Source organism: Centruroides vittatus, unplaced genomic scaffold (genome assembly GCF_030686945.1).
Source record: "Centruroides vittatus isolate TY-2023 unplaced genomic scaffold, ASM3068694v2 scaffold_324, whole genome shotgun sequence".
NCBI classification, from domain to species: Eukaryota; Metazoa; Arthropoda; class Arachnida; order Scorpiones; family Buthidae; genus Centruroides; species Centruroides vittatus.
In genome coordinates, this window is record NW_027122701.1 from 659,929 (window position 1) to 685,755 (window position 25,827).

General features: G+C 36.3%; 1 protein-coding gene across 1 annotated transcript; it reads left to right on the forward strand.

Annotated features, from left to right (window-relative positions):
- The first annotated feature begins 1,299 nt into the window (after positions 1–1,299).
- LOC136988262 (sal-like protein 1) lies at positions 1,300–24,699 on the forward strand. The gene is made up of 3 exons (XM_067286120.1): positions 1,300–1,707; positions 2,091–2,182; positions 19,853–24,699. The coding sequence occupies exons 1-3, from the start codon at positions 1,583–1,585 to the stop codon at positions 23,620–23,622; spliced, it is 3,987 nt and encodes a 1,328-aa protein (XP_067142221.1). The 5' UTR covers positions 1,300–1,582; the 3' UTR covers positions 23,623–24,699.
- Positions 24,700–25,827: the final 1,128 nt, after the last annotated feature.

A 25,827-nucleotide genomic window follows, 5' to 3' on the forward strand; every position in this document is an offset into this window, starting at 1 on the left:
TTATGCTCATTTAGATTGTCTGTCGGACGGTTTTCTTTCTGAAGAAGTACAAACTTGATAAAAAGTCATTTCAATCCATAAAATGTTGTCAATTTTCCCTTAGTTTAAATTCCCTTTAGTGACATTTGGGAAATATTTGGAAAAAAATGTAAGAACAAAGAAAGTGTTTGCTATTTATTTGTATTCCTTAGAAACAGTGGTTGCAAAAACATTCCAATTAACAGTATTCCTTTCACGTTGCTCAATTTTACGACTTTCATCCCAAGAAACAAAAATAATGGTTCCTTACCTCCAGACGCACACCTGTTGTTAAGATGGCGATAAATGACCCATCACTTCCTTTTACCATTTACAAATTCACCAAAGAATTTCAACATTCTTAATTTTGACAAAGGGAAAGCACCGCTCAGACGTCCTTGCCAAGGTTATGGCCTTTAGCTGTATTTTTTATACATTTTTTTATCTGGTAGTAGATACGTTTATTTTAAAAAATTCGTTTGTTTAGAAGGTGACTGGATCTAGATAATCTATCGGTAATAAACTGTACGCCTATCAAATTTAAATTCGGATCCTTCATAAAAGTGAATAACATTCCGAATAGAGGATTGATCTGCTCTTATACCTCAATATGCGGTCGTAAACGAGGCATTTTCGGAGAATAGACTATTTTCTAAACTGTACTTTACGGAGGGAATATTATTTCGCTACATTTCGCCATTTTATTTACTAGCTCGCAACGTTTATAAATTCAAACTCGGGAATTTTTTATCTGCTGTTTTTTGATGTATAAAAAACAAGAATTTTACGTTTCGTGCAATGTATTCGGTATCTTTTTTCAATTTTCTGGAGTGTGTACTAACTTAATAACGAATAGAAACAAATTGTATGAAGAACACAACTCCATTTATTAAACCCTTTATTTACGGAAGTAAAAGAAATTCGATCCGACAAAACAATGTAACTCGTCGTTCTGGCCTTGTGCCAAAATATCTTAGCAAGAGACCACTACCTTCTATTATAATTAGCGCGGTCCTACGGAAGATTGTCCCAAGTACCTCTGCTAGTGGTCAGCGCCGAGGCAATCCCAAGAATGTACATAAAGTCCACCTGTGTCACCACACGCACTGACAATCGATAGCCTCTTCTGCCGCGACCTACCACCCCAGGCTATAAAACTTGCCTTCGTCTGGCAGACAGACCATCCGGCAGCTCCCGAAATCAGTCGCATTGCGTGGAACTGCATCTCTACATCATAAGAGGTAGCTGTACGCGAATATGCTGACTACAAACAGATACGAGCCCCTATATTTGTCTTGGCACGCGCTTAGAAATAGAGTTTCGTTCTGGGCTATACTTGGACGGCGAACGGGAAGGCAGCTTTATTTTCACGTGACCCGGCTATTTGTCACTCTCCGGGGGACCATACCTCTTGCCAGACGTCTGCGCACTTTCTTTTATGAAGAAATCAAAGTGTGAAGAAACTATTAAGCGCCGGTCCAATGTGACGTACCGAGCCGGAGATATGTAACCGTTATGAGCTGACGTCACGAGCGCGCAACAAGTCGACACCGGCAACGGACCAATGGCGGAGAAGCAGGGACAGTGGTGCATCGACGAAGCACAAGCCCTCCTCAGTCTACCTATGGTGGCTAGATACTGCCAGGACACGTATGGTTGCGCAAAGGAGGACTCATGTCGTTGGAACAAGTGAGTACTCTCTTCACATTTATTACCGATTGGTTTCTAGTTGGTTGCCAGACGAGCACGTTATCGGTTTGGATCGACTCAAAATTGATCGACTACGTGCAAAGATGCTTCTTTTTCTTCACTTAAATTAAATTGTTGTCTGGTACACAATCTAAAATTACGTAAGAATTCGAGTCGATACCCCCGTGGTCGGAGGTATATCCTACGTTCTCGCTGGCCTCTTAATTGACGAGGAACATAATAGACTGTTACCTCCAATAGCAACCTTTCGAGCAATTTGATTATGATAATCACCGCTGCATTATTGATAATCATAAGTTGTGACATGCGCAGTTCCTTGACGACTATCAAATGTGTGGTTTTGTCGCACTTGTCATTTGCAGAGCTGGCGACGATGTAATGATGTCAAGGCGAAAACAGGCCAAACCTCAACACATAGACAACGTCCAGGAGTTGGCATCTCTGCTAGAAAACGGTAAGTCCTCTTCTTCTCGTTAATTACATATTTATCAATCGAGACCTATCTGTACTTACTAATAAATATTCGGGCCATCTACAGACACACGGCAAAAAGTCGCCGAGTAAACTTTGCTCACTCCACAGCTGACAGCTTTCCATTCGCGTTGACGCCGCTATCTTGGCAACAATTCAAACAGGTAACAGAATTACCAGTCGTCACCCCAACTACCCCTAGAAAAAAAATTCTGATGACAATTAAAAGGGTTATAAAGAAGAGCGGAAGCAAAAAACGTTCTTGTTAGCAGCCTCACTTTTGGCGCAAGTTCTTAACGAAACTCGAAGGTTAGTCGTTGGAATCAGAGTCATTTGGTAACCAGATGAATTGTGGGAAGAGCATTTGCAATCGGAAACAATCAGGCATAATTGTCCTGTGATGGATGAGGCTGTTTAACGTAGCAAAGAAAAGCCTTTTAATGAAATTCGCTATTTAACATGAGATAGTTTCTTTCGAGTTGCTTGAATTGCATTAAGTCAGAATAACTTTGACTGTCTCTCCATTTCTTTTAACAGTTTCGCACAAAAAAGCACTTCGGGGCGGATCGACCTTCATTAAGGCCCGCAACTTCCACTCTTTTTCTAATCATTCGCTATTTATCTGTAACCCATATAAACTTCTTATTAGACTACGCTCTTTTCTTTCTGGTTTTTAAAACACATCCTCAGATACAGTAGGCAAGAAGTAGACTAATCCACTTCTTCCATAGTATTAAGGAAAGGAATCTACTTCTTCCTTTTGCCTTTTATATTATTTAGTTTTAATATTTAAAATATTGCCGTTTTCCCTCATATTAAAGTGTTCGAGAAAGCAATGCAATTATGTAAAAACAACAATAGCCGCATTCAAGTAATCTATTCTCTTGCCGTCGGAGGATTAAATATTAGAGAAAGTACTTTAAATGTTCTTAATGGAATTTCTTGAGCGTTTTTTAGGCCAAACTTTACGCAGCGAGCGTGTACTAAAGTTGAAGTTTTGAGCTCATTGCGAATAACCGAAGCGATTAGTCATTGGCTTCGGAAGAAACAGATGATAAAGAGATCTGTATCCATGGTAACGGGATGGTGAAATGTACCCAGGAGGGGGACCCCGTCCCTCTAAGTGAGGAGAACAGTTGACATCTGCTGATTTTCATTAACAGTTCTTAATAGACCTTCGAGTTTCACTAACTCCAAGGTTCGAGTAGTGGCCAAGATGTTTGAATTCATATTCTAGTCCGTAAATAGCGGGTGGAGTGATGACCAGTTTTACCTCATTTAATTCTTCTGGATTAAAAAGAAAATTGGTGCTAATGAGTTTTCGGGTCGATAGGCGATAAATTAGGAATTCTTCACGGTAAAAATAAGGTTATCGATTGCCAGGATGCAGATCGCTCTTGGCTTTTTAAAGAGCTTGATAATCTCTTAAATGATATCTAAGACAAAGAAGAGCGGTTCTGTTTGAATGCCACTTAAGAGAAATTTATAGACATCCGTCATTTTGAAAAATGAATAGACACACAATTAAGAGTGCTTCTTCGATCGGTTCTTTATTTCAATTATTTTCAGAGAGAACGCCTAACTTTAAAAAGACTTATTATTTTCAGAAAATGTTTCGTGTTTAAAACTTTAAATAGTGTCTCTTTTTTTGTCATGAATTGATAACAAGAGATATTAAATGGCTAATTTTATCGCTTGGTATCGATTGAACCCGCGTTAAATCATTATGATCGAGATATAAAGTAAACAACCAATTCAAATATGCTCAGTGATTTGTCGAGGTGTCAATGCATAAACAGGGTGGAATTAAGCGTGTCGATAATAGTCATCCCAGTCGGGAACGAATTCCTCGCGGCGCCGTGGATTTTTGTTGCAGATATCGGGCCTATAACAATAATACACATAGCGGAAAGACATTATCCGGCCCTCCTCCCTTCATCCTTGAAAGTAAAACCCTATTGGTCACGTGAGTACCGGAAGCTGGTCCACTAACATGACATTAGACAGGGGGTCAAACCCGCGACCTCTAACCCCAGTGTTCTGACTGTCAGTGGCGGAGTGATGGATCCCAGGACCCGAGGCTAAGATATTCATGCCGTACCTGGGGTATGTCCTTATTTTGTCACTTTGGTGTTGGTGATTTGTCTCTCGGCGAAGAGACAACTAGTTACAGAAAGAAGGCGCCACAAGTTAGGTTCCACAATAGAAGGTCCTCTTCCCAGATTTGCTGGCAGATATTTCTATTATTCTCGGTTGTCAGAAAAGAATTGCGATATTCGACAATGAATAAGCGTTTGTTTGACGAAATAAAACTGGCAAACGAGATTTGCCAGAGTTAAAGAGAATTATCGTAGCTGCTGCAAACCTTGGCAATTGTCATGTGTTGTATCAATGCCAAAAACTAAAATTTTCTGTAAATAAATTTGTTGCTAATGTTAGACGTGTTTTACAAAAAGCGATTCATATTATTGTTACAAAATATTACCCGCACCGAGGCTAGACCTTTCCGAGATCAGGGCCAATAGTGAGAAAAGTTCGGGATTAAGATGGGAGGATTTTCTGCTATCTTGATTGACAAAAGAGCCGTGCTTGGTATCAACAGCAAACACTATAAAGCGAAAGTAAGACAAAAGTAGACAACTTCTACCTGCACAACGACAACCGATAGACAATTATCTAGGATTAAGAAGGTTGAGTGGAAGGATAATTATTTGTTAGAGAGTAGTGGAGGTCAGGCAGTGGAGGTTTTGCTCTCTTGCCCCGCCTGTGTACACAGAGGTCAGGGGTCCAACTGAGTCACGTGTTAGCCTCATAAAGCTGGCACGTGCATTTCCCGCCTCCCGAGTCTGTCATTTCGGTTGAGGTAGAAGTTTTGTGACGCCAATTTCCTCCTACTGTAGCCCCGTATTGCGGTAAACGGGAAACTTTAATTTAAAATTCGGCGGGAATATCCGGGGTTCCTGTGACCAAATTTAATCCGAGATTTTTAAGTCCGCGATGTAAATTCATTTAGCAAAACAGAAAAAATAAGTAAAACATCTTTTTTTTTCTTAAAAATTTGACTCGAATGCACTCGAACTTAAGCAACCAGAGCAGAAAGGCAATTGAAAAATAAACAACTAATGAAGGATCCACAAAGCTATAATTTAGAGAGTCGAGGATAAAAATCGTTAGCGAGCGGCACTCTAATATTTTCCCGTCCGTGAGTCCAGTCCCTGACCCTAGCCGTGACCCTTCAGGGAAAACATGCTGGCCACGAGATTACACATTCTGGTTTATGGTCCAGGCAGGATCCCTGTCTTTCACTTCAGGGCAGGTGCTACGAGCCCTGTTAGGGGGCCTCTTCTACTTTGATCGCTTTCTAGTAAACAGTTTGAAGTGGGAAAACGGTTTATAATAAAAAGTTATTTTGGGTGGCCAAAATTATTGGGAGGAATAGCAAAAAGCCGCTAATGCGTACCGTGACGCATTTTGCGCACCAGTCGCGTTTACGATGACAATCTGTCAACTCCACGTGACAGTAATCCCTAGTCACGTGACCGAGGGTCGCGTTGTTCGTTGTCAACGCAGTTGCATTCGGAAGAGAATCAATATGTTGTTAAAATAATTACAGCGCTGTTTATCTTCATAGAGGCGCATTTCTGCATTCTTTTCGTGTACAATTAAAATTTCGATAATAATAATATCAATCATCTGTTTTATCACGTAAAATAAATACTGCAAGCTCCTTCTTTTTTCCATTCATTCTTTCGTCGACTCCTAACAAGAATTCCGAAGCCTTCCGGATATTTTAGGAAAATTTAGTAAAGACAATAATCGAATTTTACGTTAAATTTTGAGATGATCGGTATCTTCTAATTAAATCGAATAATTCGATTGTCCAATTACGCTTTTCTTAATGGAAAAAGAAAAGCGCAGCAATAAAAGAAAACGAGAACGTCTAAGTTTGTTATCTATTACAGAGCATTTGATTCGTCGTTTAGTGTAGAATGTAAAAAATTAACCAATTGACTTATTCTTAAAACTCTATCGGAAAAAAAAGTGTTACTTGATCTACATCTTTCTAAATATGGGTAAAAGTGGAGGATATTATTCAATTAGCAGTAATTTAACGAACACGCAGAATGCGAGGATGCTTAAAATCAAAAATAAAAGAAGAAATGATATTTATAAATCGAATGAAGGCCTGTGGAGAAGACGACCCCAGTAGCCATCTAAAGCTTCCGGCTTTAGACATCAAAACTGCGGGACCACTTGGGAAAGTTTCATGGAATCTTCTTCGGAAGGATTTGTTTATAAGGTCGAATCGAAATTGGCTAAAACCTTCAAAAAAAGGAGCCATCGGGTCAGTTGGCGTAGCTAATAAATACTTCGGTGCAGGAGCAGAGCCGGAGACATTTTAGGCAGCCCGGTCCTCGCGGGGGGCCCAACCAGCGGGAATGATCTCCACGGAGCCCAGATTTGTAGAAAAGACAGGAAGAGAATTAAAGATAGACTTTGCAGATCTGCCGAGGCAGACAGCCTATGCACCTCTGCTTCTACTGTACTTGGACCCACCTCTACTGGGTGTTAAGTATAGTCGCCCCAGGGGGGAATACTAAGATTACATCCGTTTTCCAGTCAGTGAACACTGTAAGTGGGCATTTTTTTACTATTTCTTCTTCGCCTTTCACCGAATGAGAGCAGGACTGCATAGGTTGTAGAAGGAGAAAGTAAAGTAGAAGAGTGTGCCTACCGAGTCCTGTGGGCACAACTTATCGGAGTAAGCGACTAGGTAAAAAAAAAAGGCCCGGGGAAGTCCATCTGACTGATTCTCTTGTTGTGGGTCAAAGGGTGAATTGAACAGGTGGGTTAGTTCTCCCGGAAATGTCTTAACTGAATCATTATGGCAAAATTACTGTTGTTATGATAATGATAGCGTCACCTGTTCTTAAGTGGTAAGTGCAATTTTGTCGGCGAGGCCTCTCCCGTTTAATTTGCTCCTTCGAACTTTTTTACGTAACACCAACCACTTTTTTTATGCCTTACTTAAATTGAAAAATGAAAAGATATGGTAACAACAATTTCAGTTAATAAAATTCAGACACAATCAAAATTCGCTTGTACAAAAATTATTATTATTATTCATGTTTGTTAATTAGATACAAAATGAACTTATTGCGTGTTGAATACTAAAAAAAATTACTTAATATAATTTAAGATTAAACAACAGTTAAAATATTTTAAAAATTCTGTTTCTGCTGTTAAATATATTTTCAATTTGAGCATTTTGCAGTTCAAACTTTGAAAATTTTCAATGAGTAAATTATATTAGAATAAATAACAATAGCCTACTAAAGCGAAATGCAGGACACATAACGGATAGAGATTTCGTCTATTCGTCATAAAGCACACCCATCCTTTATTGTTCTCGAATAGTTCTGCTTACTATTTTTGAATTCTTTCGTCCTAGTTTAAAGGAGTAGTAATTAATCAATCTCTCTAGCTATAATAACACTTTAGAAGCCAATTAATCCCGATGTAGTGAAACTACAGCAGAACAAGTCAGGAGGAAACAATTAGTTGCCATCTGGGCAGACATGTTTAGCTTATTCTTCAGACAAACAATGCTCCTAATGGCCTTCCCCAAATGTTTTTATAACGACATTTCTGCGGACAACGTCGCTGTATCTTCCACTTCCAGATGGTGTTGACTTTCGGGAAGATAACTGTTTCTAAAAATAGATGCATAGCTGAAATCGCAACTCTAATAGACTGTCATAAAGCTCCACGCTAATCGAGACGAATTCGTAGCATTCTTTCTCCATCTTCATCATTTTGAAAAATAAATCCGTATTGACTACTCAACTATAAATAGAATATACAAAGACCAAAAAACCTAACCGATCATGCCGAGCAGTAATCAAATTTTTATGTTGTAGGCTATAATTTTAATTAATTTTATAGAGGAAATTTAATTTTCATTTAAACCTACAATTAGCTAATTATATCTCTTGTAACTGGAAAAGTATATGGGGGCAAATCTGTAACGTAAATATAATTCCTATCGTTTTTTTTTCCCTTAGTAGTAATAACACGTCGATAGAGGAAGAGGAAAAGTGAAAATGAAAGATGACTACAAGGCCTAGGTCCGTAGCTTTGCCATAGGCAAACATTAAGTGCGTAGCAATTTCGACCATGTAAATCAAATTTTAAACATTTTCTCATTATGTCCGACAAGGACATTTTATTCTTCGTCTGGAAACATTTCTGTAACCGGTTTTCGTCTCGTAAAGATGGCTTTACGCTTAAGAGAAGCATAGTACCATTTACAGTTCAACAGGTAAAGCTGTAAATACTTTCCTTATTACCCCAAGCGTTTTGTCCCACCTCACAGAGAAACACTGATTCTTTTAACGCAGCAATAAAACGAAAAAGATTAACTAGAGGATTCTCTTAATTAATCATACATTTTCTTCAATATCAGATTCCTCCGATTCGAGCTACGTCATTTTCTTTTTGGCATCCCCAAATTGCGAACGAGGACTTGTAAAGACTAACTCTTCTCGATGCTCTTCTGAGATTTCTAAATTGCAGAAAATTCAGCGTAACAGAAATTTTAAAATTAAGAGATGACATACTGACAGAAATTAGTATCTTCCCTACATCTAATTCTAAGAAAACCCACCCTATAGGATGTGTTTGTACAACTTTCCCCATCTCAGTCGTAAAGCTTTCGTGGCCCAGCTGGGGTCGCCAGCTGGAAATAGACCCTCTCTACTGTGGGTGGTTCCTTCGCCATTTTGTTTCCATCACTCTATTGCAAATTTATATTAACACTTCTAACATACAAATTATCCTGAAGACGAATGAAAGAAAACTTCTCGGAAGCTGAAATTTATTCTGCGTGACTAATTTGATCGTAAATCTCTACTTGATCTGTTTAGTCTGCTTTATTCCATTTTCTAATCAATCAAAAAATTTTAAACGATGTAAAACTAAATTAACCGAATTGTGAAGTTTTATATTTTATTTTAAAGGGCTCGAAATTATTCAAGTTGATTATTTAATAAAGTTCTAAAGTAAAGAAAAAAAAGATAGAAATGTTATGATAAGGCTCTTTTGTATTATTTAAAATCGTGTTCATTATAAAAAAAATCATAAATTTAATTAAAATATCCGGAAATTTGACCTACAAAATTTGATTTATTTGGCGAATAATAAGCAGCTGCAAATTTCTCAACCATCTGCTTCAATATTTTATAAACGGCAATAGTCTTCCTTAATGGCTTATCAATATCCTAATACAAAATTATTTATTTTATTCTTGAGTTAACTTGATTCAGAACTATACGTTGTTATCTGAAAGTCGAGTTATTTATTGCTTTTTTCAGGCACGCACAAAAATCCTCGACTAAGAACTGATTTTGAAGCCAAATGTACCAAGTATTCTAGAATAAGTCTACGAAGGTTAAATTATAACAGATTATTAATAGTAAAAGTGTTTTTTAATGGCCATTTGAAAACCGTGAAAATTAGGTTTAGGATAAAACATTTAAGGAATGAAAATCTCCATTTCACAGAATCCACAATGATTTTTTTTCCCACGAAAATAGTGCCGAACGAATTTTATGGAGGTGTTGAACAGAAAGATAAATTTTCCATCTTTTAGCGAATTAAAGTGACAACGAATACCGAAAATGCAAGGATAATAGTAACTTCGTGTCACCGAATATCTAATTTGGTATGTCTGACAATTCATCTTTTTAATTAGCCACTTGTAATACTTGTCTTCTCTTTTTATTCTAGATGCAGAGAAATACTTAATTTCCGTTCAGGAAAATTATCGATGATACTACTACTGCTGCATATAAAACTGTTCGTCTTACACGAGTGCTAATTATTCTTTAATATTTATAGCATCTATACATTAAGCAACCTTTTACAATTATATAAAAACCGCATTATACTAGAGCATTTTTATAAAAGTATAAACAACGTAGGACTAACTTATAAACACAAATTTTAAAGCGGCGTCAAAATTCAATTTATAATTGATTTAATTTTGTTATAAACCTTAATTTATAATTACGTAACAGTCAAAAAAATTTATTGAAAAGATAAAGGCGATGGATGGGCAATAAGCAGAACGTAAATCATTTTCTAAGTATCTACATTTTTTTTATGAATCTCCCAGAATAGTAGCGAAGTAGATATCCAAAATTATCCAAACAAAACAAATTCTTTGTTTTTGTCTTTCTGTCCAAAAAGAAAAGCAAGAATGTCGTCAAAACAATAGAAGAAGCTTTCCAAAAAGAAGCTTTTATTGTCTGAAAAAGAGACAAATTTTGAAAATGTTTCGGGTTCATAAAAATACTTTATCTTTGAAACAGAATTCAATCGAATTACGACATGATTAGGTTACAAGAAATGTTCTTTTCTTTCATTTGAGATATTGCTTTATCGGGCTTTTAATCCCCGTCAATGAAAGGCGATCCAAGGTCGAATGGCACCATTAGACACACAGATAAATGGTGGTTTGACGTCCTTTTGACACCTGCTTCAATTCTCGAATAAAAACTTCACGAGTATGTTTTGCAACATTCTCTTAATAGGTATCGGATCCGCCCAAACTAAACGCGCGTGGCTAAACGTCATCAATCTCCTTCCACAACCTTCCCTTTGCAAAATTTAGTGGCCTATTCAGAAATTTCCGTAAATCTTCTTCTCATATCAAGTGAAATCACTCGATTCTTTCCGATACATTTGTAAAAATACGAATTTCCGAATTTATTTCAGGCAATTTATCATCGTCTTATTTAGCACTAATAACGAACAATTTCTGAAAACGAAAGAGAATAAATAAATATTTGATTAGAATTTCACCTTGTTCTATCATACTCTTTTTAACTAGATAAAAAAAAACAAAAGGTAGATTTCTTTAAGACAAAGTCTAGTTTAGTACCGAAGATGTAGGTGAGTTTTTGTTTTCGAATAAAACGCTTTTTGGCTCCCAAAGAAGAAGCGAGCGGTTGGCCCACAAATCACTTGGTTCCAAGTCCCACGGGTGCCATATTAAAAGTCAAGCATCGACTGACTACACGAATGCTTACTATCCCGGAAAAACTTTTTGGTTGTACGACACAAAGTACTTAGATGTATTTTGGACTTTTCACTTTTGGATCCGGCTGTAAATCGAAAAGTTTCGAATACTACTACCTATTGCTTTGCTTTACTTTAAGAAAACACAGAAGGGGAGGGCCGCCTTACAATTCTTCTCCTAAAATATTCTTTTTTTTTATATTAAACATTAAGAACAGATATGTTAACAATATAATGAATCGACGGATCTTTTCAAATATTAGGCTCATCTATTAAGCTAATTTATATGATTAATCGATTTTAATCGCGTTAGATTAAATACAGTTTCAGTATTTCATTTATGATTTGACTTTTTGAAGGAAGAAAAAAAATCAAAACAGCTTTTTATAAAAGAACAACTTGTACTCAATCTTTCGGCAAGTAAGGGAAACTGGTAGAAAAACACCATCTGCTTGTGACATTTGCTACAACACGTAATATTTCTCCAGCTTGGATGGGGTTAATCCTTCTGTTTACCCACTGCACACTTAGCTCCCTATTATTGGGGATAGAGAAGATCAGGGGTCGGTTTACTAGAATAAAAGAGACGATTTTCCTATCTTTTCTGCATTGTTACCGGAAGGTGAATCCGAAGTAAATGATACTTTATATATTACGTGAGGAGTTGAGTCACTTAGAAGGCATATTGATTCGGAAGGAGAATTACGGGAGATGTTAGAGAAATGAATAAAATTAAGAAGGGATCTCGTTGTACCTACCGAAATAAACTTTATCGAATTACAGGAAACGTTATTAATTTTGAGCATTTACGGAGCAGCGGATTTGGTGAAGTTTTGAATGACACAATCATCAAAAGCGCAGCTTCTCCAGCTGGTCTTCGTTGAAAATTTGATTTCATGGCTTGTACCTTCTATAATTCTAGTTAATAAAATCAAACAGCAGTGCCGTTGAGCCAGACAGAGGTCAGCAAGACCTCTATTCGATACTCGGGTCCGTCCGCTACCCTCCGTTTTATAGATGCCACGTTTCCTGAAGGGTGGTCCGCGGGGAGCTCCGCTCTTGAATTTTTAATGGCAACTCTGATCTTCATTGTCTATTTTTATCCTGGTTTGAGGAAGGTTCTCGATTTTTGAAGAAGTTATTCGCTTTTAACTAAGCTTTCAATCGATTGCTTCCATTCTTAATTATAACATCTCAAAATTCCCCGCTTTCAGAAGCAAAAATAATTTTTATTTTCTTTAAAGGAGGAAAAAAAATTTTAAAACTCAGAGATTAACATTTTTTTTCTTTCTGTTTTTTTTGCAATTCCCCCCCCCACTTTCGTGATGTAAACGATTGTTACAACGGTTGGAGTTCGCATTTACATCGTCTGTTATGCACTATCCATGGGCCTAGATACCAGAATTAATCATTCGCTGCCCAATATAACGCAACAGTCAATTTACTCGCATTCTAAACATTCTTCACGCTTGTCCTTAAATTAGGGTCTGGAATTCAGTCGATGTTACACTTCTCCTTAAGATAGACCTTATATAAGTGGTATGCATTTTCAGAACAGTCCTAATTAGGAACGTATTGTTCTAAAGAGTGATTGTGATGAATTGGGAGATGTTACAAATAATATTAAGCCTTTAAAAATTGTTGATAAACAAGCTGTTATTAAGAAACGAATGGAAACAAGTCTTACTTAAGTTTTGTCTCTATACTCACCTTTATTATTATAATACTTTTTGGTTAAAAAATTCTAAATGTGCTAAAGTTTAGTTTGTAAAAAAGAGAGCAATGCTTATACCCATGGATTGCTTACAATCATGTTAAAGGCAAATATCGAAACTGTAAGGGATCGTTTTTACGCAAGAATGGATGGAGCTTTCCGACTGTCATCTGCCCTCAGGGCTAACATCTGGCATTGTCGCAGGCCCTATCTTCTCCCCGTGCAATATTATAACACTAGAACAGCTATTGAAATTTAACCGAAACTTTTAAAAATCTAACCAAGCATGCGAAAAGTATCATTAATTATAATCGATAAATTATTATACTAACTTAAATCTAACAAATAAAACTTTCACGCGGATTGATCATAATTCAACAGTACAAAATTACTTTTGTTTTAAATTCAAATTAGGCTCATTTAACTATTGTTAAGTTGAAAACCAAAGTTTTGTTATACTCTATAATTTTTGATTGACAGATTTAAATTCTTTTCAAGATTGAACATTTTTATTAAAGACTCTTCTACTGCTCGGTTATTTTTTTTTAAATTTGCAATAATTAGATTTAATTAATTCTAAAAATTTAGAAAGTGGTTCAGATAGATAAATCGAATAATTTAAATCATTATGTAATAAAAGGCGATTATATACAACTTTAATAAATTAAATAATAATGTTATTTGAACTTCAATCATCGTATTTAAATACCTTTTGAGCATCGCTTTTCATATTTAATTACAGTAACCATACGAAAATGTTTGAATAATTTCTCGATAATAATATATTTATTTACCTTTTCTTTAAATTCAGGACTTTAAATAAGCACCGTAACATTTCAACATAGAAAAAAATAACTTAAATTGCTTGCCTGTACAACAAATTAACAATTTTTCTGTGAGACCATTTGGAAAATGGCCTAATTTTTATAAATTTTACATTTATTCTTTGTCGCAAAACATCCATTAATTTAAATTTACTGTAGCTTACCGAAAAATACAAAATTCTAGTCTATTTTGCTTTTAGAGCTCTCCGATTTCTTCATTTTACAAATTATTAATAGTTAAAAGTACGAACAACGTTAATAGGCCAACACGAGTCGTGATTAAAGCTGAGACGTGGAGCATTAAGCGAGAATTTATATTTAATTTGGAAAACACATTTCAGATAGATATATGTTGAGCTAGATATGCTATAATAGGATAAAAAATGGGCAGTAAGTTAAGAGGAGCGTATTCATCAGTTCTTAATGCATTTAGCATCATCTCCCTTTCTGGACGTCCGATAATCATTAGGGGTAAACAACATTACCCCGGATAAATGAAATGTCTGCAAATCCGACTTCCATTAGGCATCAACCGCAACCAACACAGATTTATAGGAGCGACTATTAGGGAAACTTCCATACTAAACTACGAAAAATAGCCTGTAAATAGTCGCATTGCAGAGGAAGAGTTTTTGCGACTGCAATCCCGGGGGAGCCTTGTCCACTTGGTGGGACCTCACCTGTCACACGGACGCGATCTCCAATGAAAGAATGGCCATTACAGCGTTATTGCTGCAGGGATGTGACGTCCAAGCACAATAAAAGTGTACGTCCGGCTCCCCCATTAACGTCTGCCTATCTGTAATACACGATTTTACTTGAACTAGCTGGAATGTCTTCGCTTTCAATCTAACTGTCACCTGGAGATAGCTTTCTGTTCATTACATCTTCCAACTGGACTCGGAGAAAAAGTAAAAGTGATTGGTTCGAGTCCGGCAAGTGACGTCGAAGATTGACGAAGTTTAAAACAATCGCAGCAACTAGACCAACAGTTATTGACTTCCAGATGCGCTCGAAACAACCAGAAACGAAAAATTCGTCCTATTACATCTAATAGCTTTGAATCCGCAGATTGAAACCAAAAGTCCAAAGGTTTTCCTCTTCTGCGTAACCAATTAAAATACGATTAAATTTGACATTTATACCATTTCTTAAGCTAATAACTCGCCCATTTTCCCATTCGATACAGTACAAATGGGAAATAAAAACACCATGTTTACAGATTACAAGCAATTTAATAGCTATTTACCAACTTGAACGGATTACAAGTGCGCAGGAATTTCAATTCGGAAATATCCAAAATTATAAATATACTCCACCCATAACTTTACTGTTATCAATAATATTGTTGCTTTAATATTTATATTATAAAATTTATGTTTGAGATCGAAATTAACAGGGACCTTTTGATTATTGATCGTAATAGATGCAACTTGATGCTGCACGTTGTTTCGTATGCAGTATCAAGTTGTTTATTAGCCACAGAGGTTGTCACTGTGTTTTCTATCTAAATTTAAGATTAGTTTTATCAGTAATGGAACCATTTATTCATCCGTCGCTTCACTTTTACAGAGGTGAGATGAATATCTACACCGTGTGCAATTTGTCTTCTAACCTCCAGGTCAATATTTATCGTTGCAATAAATATTTCCGATAAGATTTTAAACCTTCTGGAATAGTAAATAGTGTATTAAAAATGATTTAATATATAATTTAATTCAGTAGATTAAAGAACTTAATTATTTTTCTTCTGTCGTGTGATCTTTGATTAAATTTTTCTTCCAGAACTTGATATGAATGTAGATTAAAAACAAACAGAAATTTCTCAAATGTAGTTTTAATCACCGTCTATTTCGATAAAAAAATCAACAGGATAATCTATTTGATAGCAGAGTTTCTATCCTAATTACTATATATTTCATAAAAAGAAACTATTTTCTTCTGAATTAAATTGCAATTTTGTTAAATAACATTAAACTAGGTTAATGAAATTTTACCTGACCCCGGCTGATTTATAAAATAAAATCAAAGATAATACGATGCGGTAATTATCTCGGAGCCCATTAGTTATAAGCGTGAGTTAGTTTTATTTACACGAAGATTGTTAACCTATATCCAATAAGTTTTCTCGTTATAAACGGTCTTTGGTCTTTTAATAATTCGAGTGACATATTAGGATAATGCGGAATTGATAAAATCAATGTTTAGAGTAGAAGTGGTGCATGCCAATTCTCCTGCATCGAAGTAATGGCTTTCGCCAACAAAGACTCCTTCACTTCACCACTTCTGTGTATAGAGAGCTGCCTCCTGAAAGAGAGTCGAAGGTAATTTCGACATTCGTTTCCCTCACAAAGATGGAGGTTCCATAACAATTTTTCAAGTTCAGCCATTTGGAAAATGAAGTTATAAATGGTGCCCCCTCGGAATCCGACAGAAAGACCGGGCCATACATCAAGTCAACACTTACCTTATTGGCCCAAATGACCAGAAAACATTGAATTGAAGATTCACTCAATATAAATTTCGCGAGAATAGCCTCTTATACCGATCATAGATTTTGACTTAAGTAGTCAGTTCAATCTGTTGGAAATAAGTAGGCAAAAATTAATCACTAAAAAGTGGTCCTGTAGTTGCATTTATAAAATTGAATCATAAAAGACTGGATTGTAAGTCTGTAGTCAGATTTACTTTTGCAGTTATCTAACGTTGTATTTTTATGTTATAATAAAAGTTAATGATGTTAATAGGAAATTTTTACAGAAATAACAGACGAATGAATCTTTAGAAGGGAATTTTAAGTTTTTACGAAAGCTTGCTGCTCTAAATTAAATACAAGTTTAAACATAAGGAACCGGTCGCTTCAATAAACGAATTAATATGCACAAGCTTAAGAAGGATGATTCGTCGAGATTGTATGACTTTATCTTTAAATTAGTTATCCAAAGAACGAAATATTTCTAGAAATTTTATTGCAGATGAAAAAATAACTATGCGAACCGTAGTAATTTCCTACAATAGTTTGAAAGATGGGAACCGAGTAGTGTAAAATCAAAATTTCCATTCTCATTCTAATCGGTAGGAGATGTGTTCATTGGAAGGCCCACTTGGCTATGTAATACAGGAGACACGTTTCCGTGTCTTTACGATTAAACACATCATAAAGTGAGCAATAAAGCAGATGAAATTCGCTGTTTATCTATGAATTGGTGGCAGTTAAATGAGGAATGTATTTTGCCAATCTATAAAACACTTCAGTTCTTTATATATTACTATATGCCTTAAGCGGTTATACATTCAATAAGGCTTTTTACCTCTCTTAACAAAAGTGCAAAATCGACTTCGGTCGAGAATCTTAATTGTACTTAATTGGAAGAGTTCGGGTTTCTCCCTTTATTGATATGCGAAAAGGGAGTGGAGAAGAGAGGAAAAATCTTTATATCCCAGCCGTAAAGTTAGAGGATTTGCCAAATTTCTAACTCCTTTCGAGTAGAATTACTATCAAAGGTATTTAAAAGGGATTTACTCTGTTGTACAAATACAATAATTCTTGTGAAATAAAACTTAAAGACGTGAAGTAAAATCGATTTGGTCTTCGGCCAGGTAAGCTTTATTCGAGGATACAAAACTTTGCTATTCGAAAATAAGAAGATAAAGTTTCTCAACTGAAAACTACAATCATTTGTCTATTTAGTTTATAATCTCAACTATTCAAATTATTTCATTCGATATTTATAAAGCAGAAGAGTCTCAATAAATTAATAATAGCGATTTAATACATAAAATGTTGTCCTGTAGCTAGCTGCTTTATTTATTAATAGTGTTAATTGTAGAAGAAGAAAACTCGAGAAACATTTATCCGCAACTTACTCAATATTATATTTTAAATTTTTTATATATATTTTCAACAAGAATATTCGACTCTTCGTGTAGCTCCTACAATAAGCTCATCTCCGTAATCCATTGAAGAACTCTTTACTTTCTGGTTATTAAATATTCAAGATTTTATTGTAGTCGAGATTGAGGTTATTATAAAATAAGTTTAAAGGCAGTTTATTTGTTAATAATAATAATAATAATTCTCATGAAAAGTGAGTGATGAAAACACTTCTTTTAAAAATAATGGACATGTAACTCGGGAATAAACTTATCAATATCTAAAATTAATATTTGAAAGTTGATAAATCATTTAGTTTAACATGTTTTTAATATATTATTACGTTTATTCTAAATAATTATTTCGAAGGCCTTGATTAACAGGCACAAAACAATTGCAAGATGAATATTCTTTAGAGATTCAGATCAGAGAAGGCAATATTTCGGGCGTGATAATTAGAGGAAGGATTTAGACTAATATCATTAATGTTATCTACATTGGCCAGGTATAGGAGCACCGCCCAGTGGGACGAACCAGGTGAACAAATGGCAAAAGTACCGCCTCTACGGTTACTGACCCTCCGAGATGAATAGACAGTTAGCCAGATCGTTTATTCCTGTCAGAGCTGTAATTCTACAGGAAAGCGAATTCGGGGCGTGCGACAAAAATGTCATTTAGACCTCATAGTTGTCATTCATTACACCATATCGATTATAATTTCCGTAACTGATTGTATGCAGCTCACAGGGAAGTAATCTTGCATTTACTACAATGACCGCAGCAATAACAATAACAGACTGCGCTTTGCTACTCTGGGAAAAGCGTTGATAATGGATGAATAGCGATTTATTAAGCTAAATTTTCCGATTTCCTGGAAGAGATACACATTTAAATCAAGTCTGCCCTACCTTTCCTTAATTGTACTCAACTCTGCTGTAGATTTTAAATACATTTTCGATTTGAAAGATGGACAATTTTATATTATCCTCATAATACTGAGAATATTTTATTATTAATAATTTTTAGGTTTTTAAGATAAAGCATTTTTTATCTTGTTTCCGAAGTTTTGAAATTTTTGACGGGCCTGTAAAATTCCGAAAACGCAGATAAAACGGATGGGCTTTTATCAAAATTTTACGATCTACAAAAAACGATAAATGTTAGCGGGTGTTTTCCTTCTACATCATAATAGAACGGAACTTTTAAACTTCTATTTTCTTATGATTTTAATTCATTAAATGAAGACAGGTTAGGTCTCTCTCTCAAATGGTTTGGTGGTTGTAGCAGTGACCTGTCCAGTCTTTCCATTGGCCAGAACTGACAGGTAAAATTTCGATTGATAGTGCAATCCGGTTGGGAAGTTAGTGACAGGGATTTCGCATTTGGGACAAACAGTTAAGCTGTCAACTGACAGCAAATATATAACCTGTCTCTTCCCTACTTCTGTTACTTTCCATTGATTTACGATATTTATCGATTTATGACATCATGTAAAGTTATACAGATATGAATTATTCAACGTTAAGTCGAATATCAACTTTCGATAAAATCTCGAGGGTGCTGCTTGACTAATTCTGAACGATAAAGAATAATCTCATATGCCGATTTGAAGGTATGAAAACTGAGTTTTGCCTTAAAACTCAGTTTGAAAAATTGAAAATTTAATTGAAAAATTTCGATTTAATATCTCTGTTTAAAATAAAGTTACCCATACTTTTTAAAATAATGGCTGTTATCCTAGTAGAAGGATGAACCATGGATAGAAGGCTACCTGATAGATGACACGTGCAGTTCTGAGAAAAGGGGAACAACTTTATGTCAATAACCAATTGACTTGTCTGTGGCAAACGCTCTTCTGTTTACTTTTTGGTAATAATGCCGATATCATTTCGATCAAATATTGGTTTAATGCGTGTTGCTCTTTTATTTGGCATCTACTCAATGGACTACGAATAAATATCCAAACATTATTTTACTCGGAATGTTCATTTTTAAATGACTTTAAGCTCACAAACAAACACTTCGTTAAATGCCATTAAATGCGCATTATCCGTCTACTTAAAGTTATTAATTATTATAAATCATTTCAACTGTAAATTTTCGATTTACCGCAAATGTAATGAATCTACTTTTTCATTTTGATTATTTTCTTTCTTGTAGGAATCAATTCTAGTAGTGATACTGACGAAGATGAACATGTGTGTGGCAAATGTAGGGCCGAATTCACAGAACTGGTGACTTTTCTCCAGCACAAACAACGTTGTACCAGCAAGAGACCGGTTCTTCTTTCCAGCGACGAACCATCGGCCCATCCTTTGGCGGAAACGACTGACGAAGATGGAGCTAAATTCATCACTTTCTATACAAATGGTGATTTGCTTACTTTGTTACCGAAAAAGTACGGAGATGCAAACGGCGACATTCCTGATATCTCCTCTGAGGCTGCCAGAGAAGAACCATTGCAACCTTCCCATCTACCTCAAAATTTCATTCATCAGCAACTTGGTACTTTTGTCATAAAAGATAACGATAAGTCTCGAGCTCCTCAGCTTGTCGCTCTCCAAACGGCACTTTCCACATTGCAGCAGCAACAAATGGTTCAGTTACAGGTTATTCAAGAGTTACAGTCTCAATTGATGGGGACGTCGGATGCTTCAGTTTCTGTCTCTTCTTTTCTTCCTCTGATCGGCACAGCTGCTCTTACACCGCCTCAAAGCAGCGATGCTAATCCCGGAGCTCAGGCACCAACTACCTCTGCATCAGCTCCCACACCATCTCGAACTTTAACAAACACTGCCAACTTGCCAGTAACTTCCAGTTCTGATAAACTTGGTCATTCTCCTTCCAATACCCCCTTACTGCCAATAAATGAGCCGAATACACTGGAATTGCTGCAGAGACACACAGAGCAAGCGCTTCAAAACACTATGGCTGGCAGTTCTTTTCTCTTAAATGGCATAAATGGCAATAGTTCGGAAATATTAAAATTTCGCAAGAATAAATCAGGAAGTGTCAGATCGGATGACCCTTCCACTCGTCATAAATGTAGGTTTTGTGGAAAAGTGTTTGGTAGTGATAGTTCATTGCAAATTCATATTCGATCACATACTGGTGAAAGACCTTTTAAATGTAATGTTTGTGGAAATAGGTTCACTACAAAAGGGAATCTTAAAGTTCATTTTCAACGTCATAAATCGAAATATCCCCATATAATCATGAATTCAAATCCAATACCTGAATATCTTGATAATCTTCATCCTCCCTTAGAACCACCGAGTGATTCTCAAAATGCCGCAACTACAACTTTTGCACAACAATCAGAAAATTTTCCCGTGGAACAAGGGGAATACCAGCAGGAATCGGGAAGAATCGAGACTATCTCGCCACCAAATATTTCCAATTCCTCCGACGCTACAGAAGTTTCTGGTGAAGATTCGATTCCGCCAGAAGATATGGAGAGAGAAGGCGAAATGAAAACCGATCCCGAAGATCCAGATGAGAGGCGGCACACTCCTTCCGATCAACAAAGTGAAATGTCCGATAAAGAACTCGATGCAGAAGGAGAACATCCTACTTCAGGATCATTAATAACATCCCTAACAACTACATCATCTCCTTCTTTCAGCTCTTTCTTTCATGCAGTGTCCTACGCTCCCACCGTTGCTCCTCCTCTCTGCTTTGCTCCAGTTTCGGGATCTGGAAATAAAGCCTCTGCAGATTCTACTCTGGAATTGGATCCTGCATTTTATCAGAATCTTTTGCCTAAACCTGGAACGAACGACAGCTCTTGGGAAAGTTTAATGGAGATTACTAACCCATCCGAAACGACAAAACTACAGCGATTGGTAGACAATATCGAACACAAACTAACAGATCCGAATCAATGTGTTATATGTCATCGCGTCCTGAGTTGCAAAAGCGCTCTTCAAATGCATTACCGGACCCACACGGGTGAAAGACCCTTTAAGTGTAAGATCTGTGGAAGAGCATTTACTACGAAGGGTAATCTGAAAACCCACATGGGAGTCCACAGGGTCAAACCACCTGTGAGGGTCCTTCACCAGTGTCCGATATGTCATAAACAATTTTCGAATTCACTTATTCTGCAACAGCATATTCGAATGCATACTGGAGAAAAGACTGATGCATCTATACAAGATATCAAATCTTTATCTCTTCTTCCTCCTTCGTTTCCTCGTCTTCCCCAACCTTTTACTACATCATCTTCCAATAAACCCATTGATCAACCAGTTTCAAGTATAATTTCAGATACAGTTATCAGAGCAGCAACGTCTATGCCAGAAAACAGTTTACAATCCTCGACAACGGCTGGAAATACTCAAATCAATCTTCCTGTTGGTCGAGATGATAAACTCATAACGGTAATGGCGCCAAGTACAAGCAGCCCTACTTCCCAATTGGCAGTATCATCATATACGGCATCGTTAGCAGCTCTTGAGAATCAGGTAAAAGCCATTACTACCAACATTCCACACCCTATACCGTTTTCATCTTTTGGAATGGGACTTTCGGTTGGACTTATGAGACCCGAATCATCGTTTCACGGACGCTCGGACAAATCCCCCTCATCGGTTTATTCTCCCACGTCTGTGAATAGCAGGCCTGCGTCTGAGACTTCTGATGAGCGATCAACACCCGGATCTGCCGTTAAATCGGAATCACCATCCATTTTAGCTCCTTCTAATTCATCATCGGTAATCACGTCAATAAGACAAGAAGGAGAAATAGCATTGGATTTAACTCCAAAAACTACATGTTCTACGACTCCTCCTGTATCAGATATGATGTCTAAACTTTTACCGCCTCCTTTGGTCGGTCTTCCCTTTGCTGCCACTCCAGGTCGTTTGAATACAACATGCAAAATATGCTTCAAGACATTCGCATGTCACAGTGCTCTGGAAATTCACTACCGTAGCCACACCAAAGAAAGACCTTTCAAGTGCAATCTATGCGATCGTGGATTTTCCACTAAGGGCAATATGAAGCAACACATGTTAACTCACAGGATTCGCGATTTACCATCTCAACTTTTCTCTACATCGAGTTCCGATTCTACTCCTTCCACCACACTTCCAACGCCTCCATTACCTGTACTCACTACTACCACGACGACTACTACTTCTACTACTACAACAGAAACTACAAATAAACCAATTGAACTATCGCCTTCGGAAATACAAAGATCTACAGCTGAAGGATCTCAAAAACATCCTCCTACAGAAAGTTCTCCTTCATCTAAACGATCTCCGAGTGTTCCTAAACATTTTTGCAACATGTGCAACAAGCCGTTTTCGAGCGGAAGCGCTTTACAAATTCATATGCGAACCCATACAGGAGATAAACCGTTCAAATGCACAGTTTGCGGAAGAGCTTTCACAACCAAAGGCAATTTAAAAGTTCATATGGGCACACATATGTGGAACAATCCTACATCCCGACGAGGTCGAAGAATGTCTCTGGAGCTTCCACTGTCTCCCGGTAGACCCGGAGAATTCCCTACTTCTCGCCCGGATGTGTTTTTTCCTTACTTTCCACCCGGATACCTCAATGGGATGAATGCTCCCAAGATGAACGAGATTTCGGTCATCCAGACGGCCGGGCTTAGCAACGGAAACGTAGCTAATTTGATCAACATCAGGCCCGGACAACAAGAAAGTAATAAAGTTGAAGATGAAGCCGATAACAGGAAATCCCCAGCACGCACTAATGAAAGTTCTCCAACTTACCCTGCTCTTTCTCCCACTCCTCCAATCACCACCGAGAGACCAGCTACATGGGGATGGAAAATCGCGTGCAATGTGTGCAGCAAGATCTGTTCATCATCTTTGGAATTAGAGTCTCATCTAAAAACTCATCATTACGTGGAAGATTCAACAATTACCAAAGAACTGTGCGGACAAAGTCAGTAATGATCTTTTATCCTCAATTCTAGTCCTGTGTTAATCTTTACTTTTTCTCGACAGATAGGTTCTCTAAGCTAGAATTCTCACTATGGAGTGTAGGAATGTTGTACAGCAGGATGTGTACAGAACGAAGTCGCGAAACAACAACAGTTCCTAGCCAGTATGAAGGCTCCTCTTCTATCAACCATTTCGACCAAAGATTTCCCGACTTTTCCGGACGATGCTGGGACATGTCATATCAATGTACAGAGTGGTCCAGGCGTAAGTCCCTCCTGTGTCTCCTTGTCTTCACCGTTCGTGTTTTTATTTTGTAGTGTTCCCTTTCCAAATCCTCATCTCATTAATGTTAGAGTCTTACTCATCCAGAAGAGCTGTCTGGATCTCATTAACAGGAGCAGATTCATCTGGAAAAGACTCTATTTTCTAGTATAGAAGTTCTAAACGATTCCGATACACAGCTTCCGGTATCTATCCCAACCAGTTGTCTTTCATTGGTGTGTTTTATTTTGTGTACGTTTTCGGCTGGAAGGATTAGGATGCGGTTGTGATAAGGAAGATTCACACTATACTATCGCAAGTAAGAGAGTAAAAGGTGCGGAAAGCGATAACTGTGATATACTTTCCTCGTTTAATCTAATTTTAATTAACAGTGACCACATCATTCCCGGCGGGATCCACAAACCGGTAGCTGTGTATCGAATAAATGGAATCATTTTCATTTTTTGCTGTATTTGTGACGTACAAGCAGAAAGCTAGCGCATCTCTACACACGTGATTTTATTTCAGATACATCATGGCGCCATCAAATCCCAGGAGATTGCTATTTTTGTAACAATTGTAGCTATTTTGATGGCGCCGAGATGTAAAAAACCTTTGAGTATTTTCTTTTGTTCACGGATTTGATCCATTTTTGTCTTTGGTGAGTGATTGTCTTCGGAATATTTTCTGTCTAATTTCTGTTCTTATCTTTTTCCATCTGTAAAATTTCTTTCGGTTTATATGTAGGGAGGGATGTATTCTACAAGCTAGCTTTCTATTTTGTCATACGAAAACATTGTCCATTAATAAAGCACTCTTCAAGGAGATTGTCGTCTTTCTTTCCTTTTTAAAGCATATTTTACTTTCCACCAAACTTTGCCTAAAATTTTCTTCATTTCTACATTCACAAAAATATATTTAAACAATTTTAAATTCTTAACACGATTTAAAGAAAATCAAAAAATAAGTGTTTAAAATGCGATAAAGTCGCTTGACTTTTCCCAGTAGAAATAAAGTCCAAAGTCAAGAAAATCTTTTATTTATATTGAAATCATTAAAAGTTTTTAGCTCAAAAGTAATTTATTTTGACTCTCTCTCTCTTTTTATTTTGTCAACAGTTTTATTTTCTCACACTTCAAAAATCATAGAAAAATAATGTCACCGCTTCAAAAAACAATTAAAACTTATGCTCTACTTGGTCAACTTCATTGCATCAACGCAGCATTTACTTAATACAATATCAAAAGTTTAATCACATCTCGATTTTTAAGGTTCGAAAGTCATTAGAAGGAAAGATGAAACTCCAGTTCTCACCTCTAAAAAGAAGTTCATTTTTTCTATTTTTCTATTTATTTTTTTAGAAATTTATCAAAAAATTATCCAAATTCCTCATAACTTAAACTAGAAGTAAATACACGATTTTTTCCTCGCCGATCTAGCAAAAAACGTGTTCACGCTCCATTTAATATCGCGCGTGAGAATATGAAACTTGTATTAATAATCATAATGCCAACAATAACTTTATTTATAGTTACATATTATATCCAGTTCATTAATCTTTCATTAATGGTCATTTAATGCGATCTTAAAGAATTATTTTCATCGAATGACTAATATTCGCACCGTTAGCAACAAATTATACTTTATTTCTTATTTTAGACATTAACAATTACAGTACTTTCTTTCATAATACTCTAATTATTAAATTCAACACGGGATGGCGTCTTAACCGCCTACCTGTAGCCAAATTGCTTATTATATAATTAATTAATTAGCCTTAATATAGCCCGGTAAGAATCCGGTAATTTGTTTGATTATTAAAAATTATTAATAATATTTTAAAATTCCATTCTTTTCATAATAAACGTTTTATTAAATAGCAAATATATAATTTTCCATTAAAAGATGATAATTGATCTAATAGTAATTTCGTGGTATTGGTAAAAAATAGTT